The following is a 7,835-nucleotide window of genomic DNA, read 5'->3' as shown; positions in this document are numbered from 1 at the left end:
AATTTATTTTTTAGTTTTCGAAGAAGAGAGCTATATAAGAATAAAAAATAATACACATAGCGTGTATGTTGATACTTGGCTTATTTATTTTTACGTACCATTAATAATAACTTTACATTGCAACCATTAATAATATTACATTACATTTTCACTCCAGCTTAATCCCAATAAACGTCGCAGACCATAGGAATCGACCCAGGACAGGCTAGTTTATGACACGGTCCATTCACAGGGGACCAGTTTAAAATCACTAAGTAACCTAAAACGCGCATATTCGGGATTTTGGAAATGAACCCGCTTTGGTACAGAGAGAACAGGAGAACATGCACACTCATGACGGACGGTGATTGCGGACACAGGACATTGGATCCGTGAAGCAACGGCTTTGATAACAGTGAATGTGATTTTAATTTAGAGAGAATAAAAGCGACAAAGAATTTTCCTAAGCATGAAGCGTAGACAGATACTCTTTATCAGTAAATATTGTTAAAATCATTACATGGCCTGATAACTGAATAATTTCGGTGAGTGTCCGCCTGTTTTATGAACCCACCACTGGTTTATCCTAGCAGTAGTTGAGTGAAGGGCTGATAGAAGTGAAATCCTTGGAATTTCTGTATTTACTCGGCTTTCTGTTTTGGCAGTTGTTTAATGTGTGCGTGCTTTAACGGGTAATCACATAAATTTGTCCTACTGCGTTCATGGATTTAACAAGCTTTAATCTCGGTCTCATACAAAAAAATACATTTGGCTTTCATGAATTGTGCGAAATTGCACTAAACTCAGTCGTTGTTCGTTTGGAGTCTGCACGTTCCCCTCAAATCTCCGCGTGACTTTACGCCCACATCCACCAAACACGTCTGGGATAGGTTTGTTGTCAGATTCCAAAGTGGCCATTCGGTGTGTGTGGTCGTGTGCGTGAGTAGACCCTGAGATGCCCTAATTTTGCGTAGAGATGATTGCTGCCTTGCACCAAGTGTGCCAGGATAAACTCCTGCCAATACAACCCAGGATTGGATTACGTGATCTGGAGAATGTTCGGAAAATGGATTAGAGGATGTAAAAAACTTTATCTAAATAAAAATAACCAACAAAGCTTTACTAACCCTTCTTATATTCCGCTGAAAAACTCTTAAAAGCAGTGCATTAATTTTTTTGTAACTAAGGCAAAATTGTTCAATGTCTTGCCGATGAATACGCCATTCATTTTTCAAACCCAACGATCCAACCCTTAAAACCCGGTGTTTGTAATTCAGAGCCGAGGAAAGCCATATAGACAGGCGTACTGCTCTGAAGCGAGTAAAGACGGACTCAGCCATAAACTAGTCCTGTGTCTATCACAGGATACACTCACTGACCAGATACCGACACTGAAGTAAACAGCAAACTACGTGCAGCACGTAAGATTACCACGAAGTGAATTCGTGTCCTTGGAAATGTGAGACAACAGTCTTAACAAAAAAGTGTCAACAAGAAAGAAAGAAAGAAAGAAAGAAAGAAAGAAAGAAAGAAAGAAAGAAAGAAATTAGGACGGTGAAGTGTCATGTCTTGCTGTTTTCTAATTCGCTTAATCAAAGCAGGTTTGCGGGGTGTGCTGGAGCCTATCCCAGTTAACATAGCAGGAACAAACCCTGTACAGGGTGTCAGTCCATTGCTAGGATGATTAAATAATTTTGAAAAAATTAATTAAAGTAAACGAGTTTACAGTGACGCTCCGCCATCCTGTTAACACATATGTACAAGATAATTAATTTTATTTTTATTCACTTTTAGGAAACTTTTACAGCACAACTTGCGCTTTTGCATATTTAATTTAGAATTAAAACATGTTCTCTAAGGTATGATTTCACTACTGTGCCCAAATATTCAACCTCTAAAAACATATGTTTCAGGCTGACAACAAAAATTAACGCAAGTTTGCTATTAGCTTTTGAGTTATGTCAACGTCAAAATTAAGTAGATCCAAAACACGTAAAAAAGTGTGTAACAGTGAGAAAGGTAAATGGACTTTTCCTTTACATTTACACGTATTTTTAATTACCACTTTTTAGCAGTAAAGGTTACATTTCTAAGTTGACTACACAAAAAAGGTGTCCAAAGTACTTTTTTTCTCAGTGTGTAAAGGAATTTCATACATCATCCATTTTCTAAACCCACTTATCCAGGGTAATGGGCAGCTGTAACCTATCCCAGCAAGCAACAGGCAGGAACAATCATTGCGTTCAGGCAGGAACAATCATTGCGTCAACACGCACACTATATGGCATATTTAGCAACCGTTCACGTATACCGGAATGTCTTTGGACCGTTGGAAGGAATCATTATGGACGCAGGTAGAACATACCAAGCTGGCTTTGAGAGCACTCTGGACACGAAGTCTGGCAGTGCTACCACTGCCCTATTTTGCCACCCCGTTATGTATCATGCAGATAGTAAATATAAACAGGAATGTTGGTTTTGAACTTCACAACATTTTACACGTTAAGTTGTTTCGCAAAGTTTTATCTCATTATTTGTTAGCATTTTCAGGTTAGAATGTGACATGGAGAGAAATCACGTAGCCCGACCAACCTTAGTTACCACAACATAATTTGTGTTTTTTAGTTAGTGATATATTGAAATGCAGTTCAAATGACTTATAATTGTAAATTGTTGTAAATACTATTATTATTGTGTCTGCGAAATTCAGAAAGTTTAACACAATCGTTAAATTTGATGTAAGTTTTGGCTAAAGGTCTCCTGAATTCGTGCATGTCACAAACGCACCAACGCGCGCGCAGAGACTCATGCTCGGGCGCCCGACATCACGCCTGGAATGTGCGCTGCCGAAGAACTGCTTATAATGAAAGAGGAGAGCGCTACTGGTAACAGAAGCCCTCACACCCGCAGTAAAGAGGCACACGCACTCGCTATGCCGGCAGAACGTGACCTGCTCCTTACATTTCGTGTTCATGGGGTTAGTCTTACACCTCAAAACTGACAAGTAAAGTCTAGTGGCATTAGAAGAGATGCTTATAAGTGGGAATCACACTATGTGCTAAGATTACATTGAAAAGAAATAGCGTATTGAGTCTAAGAAGAAAGATGACATTTATGTTTAGCAAGAGGCTTGCTGTGGGAGGTTTGTGTAAAGCGGGCATTAAAAAGTGTTTGGGCTTCTACCCAGCCTCATGTCTGCAAAAAAAGCCCTGTTATGTCACTAATCAGGTATTCAGGGTGGAACTGGGCAATTGAAAATACAAAGGATGTAAGGTTTCGTCCATCTTCTCCATCAATGTGGCAATCTGTTCGCGACATTAACCCCGAAGTTGAGTTCCCAGGATTTTCAATGGGGCTTTAGAGCTGTTAAAAGATCCCGCTGCATACTAGATGAGACCTTTTCACACTTTTAATTACCTTTCGCAAAAGAGAAATATTCTCCCGCCTTTGTAGCTTAACTCTATTATACTCTGTAGGCCTGAACATTTCCCGCCATTCCCAATAGTATAAGCAGCATGCAGAAGTTTTGGACAATATCGCAGTGCTGTGCAGCAGCAGCTTCCTCATCAAGCGCGGAATCACAACTGTACGAGATCTTCCCAATAACCGTGATTTGAAGCTGGATATTTAATTTACTGACAATTACCCTTTTGTTTGCATAAAATAGTAATTTCTAACTAAGGGCCAATAATCCTGATTGCAACAGACACCCTGGAAACGTATTTAATACCCGTGGACATTTTTTCAATAAAATGCTTACGGATCAAAAGGTCTCATCCAAGTGACACTTAAGGCTTATTATTGACGGTTGTCATTGCGTGACTGATTGTCACTGGACATTTTACGTGGGCGTAATTACTGATATTCATTCCCCCATTCTATTGAACCCACACCTGAATTCACAAAAAGTATCCAGTAATGACAGAAAAGTTCACTATATTTCAAATATTTTATTTCGTGTATCACCTTTAAACAAGGCGTTAGAGCACAAAAAAACTATAGAATACAAATAAAAAAGACTTTGGCATTAAACACCCATTTTGACAGGTTTATACAAAACTATATTCTCTCCAGAATAAAAACTTTTTTTAATATAAACATTTTCACGAATAATGAAAATTGAACATACAGTAACACGGTCCAAATTTTGGACACCAAATAAATAATTAAACTCTCATAAAAGTCACTATAAAGAGCAAAGTATTCCTTAAAACGGAACTTCTTCCTCGCTTTGAGGTCTTGTTTCTGAGTCCATTCACCAGGGCCTCCAAACTGACTCGCAATTGTCCGGACCCGTGCTGACCCCCATGGGACTGACCGCCTGCGATACGCCCGATAGACTGGGCCCAAATGACGTCATACCCTGGATTGGTGATGCCACGGTGGGCGCACTGTTGCCGTGCACCGGGCTGCTGTTTACAGTCATCGGCATATTAGCATTAGGATACAGCGGAATAACCGGTGTTGTCGTGGAGGCAAATGCAGGGTTAGGGATGAGGAAAGCGAATTGTCCATCTGTAGCAGGAACCAGCTGAAAACCTCCATACACTTTGGGTGATACGGCCTCGGCTGGGCTCAGTTTGCAAGGCATTGTCACTCCGTTCATCGGGACAGCTGCTGCGGGAGGAAGCTGCACGTGCAAAGGCTGCGAGAGGTGGGCTGGCTGCTGACCGGCGGCCTGTGGGTAGTTGATAGAGATCATCTGGCCAAGGCAACCCGACAGGTGGTTGAGAAGACGGGACCTGATCTCTGTGTTCACTCCTTCGCAGGTGGACAGAAAGCGAGTGACTTCGTTCATGCACTCATTGAATCCAGCACGGTATTTTCCCAGGACTGTGGGGTCTGCAGTGAGAGCTGCTGGAAAAGAGGAAAAGACATTTGTTAAGAATCTTCACATACTGTACGGATTGTTTTTAGCATTTCTGAGATGTAAGAAAACGTAGGAAAAAAATAATTCTGACAAAGCATACAAAATGGTCTTCATTTTACACAATCTAACAGAAAATGACACTTTTTAAAGTACATTTAAAAATTAGTACGCAGATTAAAAAATGAATGTAGTACAGCATGTGTCTGTAACTGTTTGTCTGGCTTTAATAAGTAAGAGGATAGTCCTATTAATAGATTCTATAATAGGCGCTATCCTTTTCCTGAAACCGTATTTATAACATCAAAAAATCGCAGTGTGTCGGACCTTATCCTGGCAGCAATGAGATTCCACTCTAAGAAACGTTCAAACTCTATAATAAAACCACCGCAGCCTAGAATTCAGTCCCGGTTCAAGGAACACGAAACAACATTTTTATTTGCGGCGCCACGGGGCCACCAAGTTAAAATAAATGGGGTGTTAATAGAGGGGATACCTACCAGTCATCTGCGCACGCTGCAGGTTCCTCAGGTGTTTCACAGTCATTTCAAGAATGTCCGCCTTTTCGAGTTTTGAGTGTCTCGAGCTCTGTAAACGGATAACAAATTTGGACAGATGGTAAGTAGCAAGAAACGGAAGGGTTTATTGACTTGTATTCTCTCCAAAAACAATTTCACTTAAACATAAACACGGGAACTTACATCTTTTTTAAGAGCATCAAGAATTAAAGTCTTCAGTTGACCCAAGCTTTCGTTAATCCTGGCTCTGCGGCGCTTTTCCATGATGGGCTTTGAAGACTGCAAGATAAAAAATAAAAAGGAAGGTAAGTAAATGAATGAACGGACTTCAGTTTCATCAAAATGAGGCAGCACTGCACTCTTGATAAGCTTAACGCTCGCTCAGACTTGGAAGACATGTCCGATCGATAATGTGAATCCAGGTGCCATTACCTTTCTGTGTTCGCTGGCACTCTTTGGCTTATCCGGGGTGTGCGTAGCACTGGCGGGGGCACCGGCCACCGGGGATGCGTTCACCTTTTCCATGCTGTCAGCGGGCATCGTGAAAGGCGAAAAAAATCTTTCGGAATATGGGTATCCTTAAAACGTTGGCAACTGCTGGTCAAGTAACAACGTGTGGCAGCTTTGTGGCTTCAGGCGGCGGAAAGAGTCTGGCCGTCACTCATCAGTTTGAACCACAAGTACGCCAATCCTAAAAGCACGATGCGTGTCTGCGTTACTCTGCAGTACGCCAGCCGCGCGCCCCGCACTATTTATAGCTCGCTCGCCAGCTACCAGTTCGTGTGAAACCTTGTCTGCATTCTTTCCCACACTCACTGGGGCCAATCAGTGCGCGGACTCACCCATTGGGCGCGGGGCAGGCTGCTGATTGGACAACACCCCCGCGGGCTGTCAGTCACGCGCTGCTCAATCAGCCCTGAGGGACAAACAACAAAGCAGCCAGCGCAGTCGGCCCGGCGAACTACTGATAAGAGGAATGTGTTGGCTTTTTGCTAGCGACTTCTTTCACTTCGCCGCAGCGCACCCTTTATGCACCGCTGTCCTCTCGAGTCCAGAGGGAGAAATGCATATACAGCAATGGGGAAAAAACAGATACAATAGCGATCGATAATTTTGTCCTCACGGCCAACACATCACTGTTAACGCTTTAAATATTTACAACCCTCGTCTTTACAAATTAACGTCTAGTCGACCTCAGAGTACAAAGATATGTCCATCTTTTAAAAGTCACCAATCACGATGCAAATTGCAATGTGACTGTCTTTCATTTCTTTGGCATGATGACTATTCCCAAAGGTTGTCTTTTAAAGAAGATAAGCTTTTAAGCTGCCCAATCTATACACTTCTTTCATTTGTTAACAATATCCATGTTTTTCAAAAACACTTGTTGAGCGGCCTAACTAAATCAGTGGCAAAAAAACAAACAAATCGAAAAAGCATTTTATATCAGCAACTTGAAAACTGGTCCCAAGTTTATTGTGAGGAGAGCACCTGTTGATTCTCGTCCGTCCATTTTCTCAACCCCGCTTGATATTGTTTTACCTTAAAAACAGACAACTTCATAAGAATTTTACATCATTTCACTTTTCAGGTACCAACAACACAGAGAGTCAGAGATTATTCCGAAGGCACAGGGAACAAGGCCCAAACCAGCCATGCAATATAATTTATGTCAACTACAACGATTTTAAATAAAATTTCCTATTGGCTAAATACATCCTGTTTACGTGTGTATGTGAGTATTTCCGGCAAAAGGCACTTATCTTATGTAAAGCGAATTTAGATGCATCTAAACGAGTAAATGTCGTTAAAACGTAAGGTCATCGCTACACCTGTTCTAGTTACCGTTAATGTTTATATAAATCTTAGATTGAGACTTCATATTAATGTTATTCATTCGACACGCTGTGGTTTGGCCTAAAGACCATTTGTTTTAATGGATGAAATGTGAAAAATCTTGGTATTTCTTTATAGTCGTATACTTGCTTTAAACCAGTTACTCTGACATTTTATTATGAATATCATCATTATTATTGTTGTTTATGTTGTAGGATACCCAGTCGGTGTGATGTATATTCGCGCGGGTTTCCTCTGCGGGACTACTAAAACGAAAATCACGCTAGATAGTTTGTCTGGCTTTCCCTCACTTCAGTTACATTTTCTGAGGCAGTTTTTCTTTTTCTTACTTTTTTTTAAAATAAAAAAAATCAGTAACAGAACAATTTAATAATTAAGAATGATTTCCCATCTGAAAAAAGAAAACAATGTCAAAGAAACAGTGTTTCGACCTTATAGCCTTAATACAACTGAAAAGTTTTGCCTTTAAACCTTTTGTTCTTTTTTTCATCGTGGAAATAACCAACTAATTTTTTCTTTTTCAGATTCACGTTGACACAGCCGTTCACTAACTTCATTTCATTAATGACCATTTTATTCACAATTGTGTAATAGTAAATGGACATTTCAGATTT

At 40.6% G+C, this 7,835-nt stretch overlaps 1 protein-coding gene across 2 annotated transcripts; it reads right to left on the bottom strand.

Annotated features, from left to right (window-relative positions):
• Positions 1–3,914: 3,914 nt before the first annotated feature.
• her9 (hairy-related 9) lies at positions 3,915–6,102 on the bottom strand. 2 transcript variants are annotated; one of them, XM_028807854.2, is made up of 4 exons: positions 5,797–6,102; positions 5,548–5,643; positions 5,347–5,434; positions 3,915–4,836 (listed from the first exon to the last, which is right to left on the bottom strand). In XM_028807854.2, the coding sequence occupies exons 1-4, from the start codon at positions 5,902–5,904 to the stop codon at positions 4,235–4,237; spliced, it is 894 nt and encodes a 297-aa protein (XP_028663687.2). In that variant the 5' UTR covers positions 5,905–6,102; the 3' UTR covers positions 3,915–4,234. The 2 variants fall into 2 exon arrangements, with proteins under 2 accessions (XP_028663687.2, XP_051787003.1); XM_051931043.1 differs by having other exon boundaries at positions 3,915–4,833.
• Between the last annotated feature and the right edge of the window lie 1,733 nt (positions 6,103–7,835).

Source organism: Erpetoichthys calabaricus, chromosome 8, assembly GCF_900747795.2.
Source record: "Erpetoichthys calabaricus chromosome 8, fErpCal1.3, whole genome shotgun sequence".
NCBI classification, from domain to species: Eukaryota; Metazoa; Chordata; class Cladistia; order Polypteriformes; family Polypteridae; genus Erpetoichthys; species Erpetoichthys calabaricus.
The sequence above is the reverse complement of the archived record's forward strand: the minus strand, read 5'-3'. Positions and strand labels throughout refer to the sequence as shown.

Bases quoted from the DNA above. Each gene is read 5' to 3' on its own strand.
- her9 (XM_028807854.2), bottom strand. From the start codon at position 5,904: ATGCCCGCTGACAGCATGGAAAAGGTGAACGCATCCCCGGTGGCCGGT. The intron at 5,644-5,796 runs GTAATGGCACCT...TTTATCTTGCAG, and splicing joins GTGCCAGCGAACACAGAAAG to TCTTCAAAGCCCATCATGGA. The intron at 5,435-5,547 runs GTAAGTTCCCGT...ATCCGTTTACAG, and splicing joins TTGATGCTCTTAAAAAAGAT to AGCTCGAGACACTCAAAACT.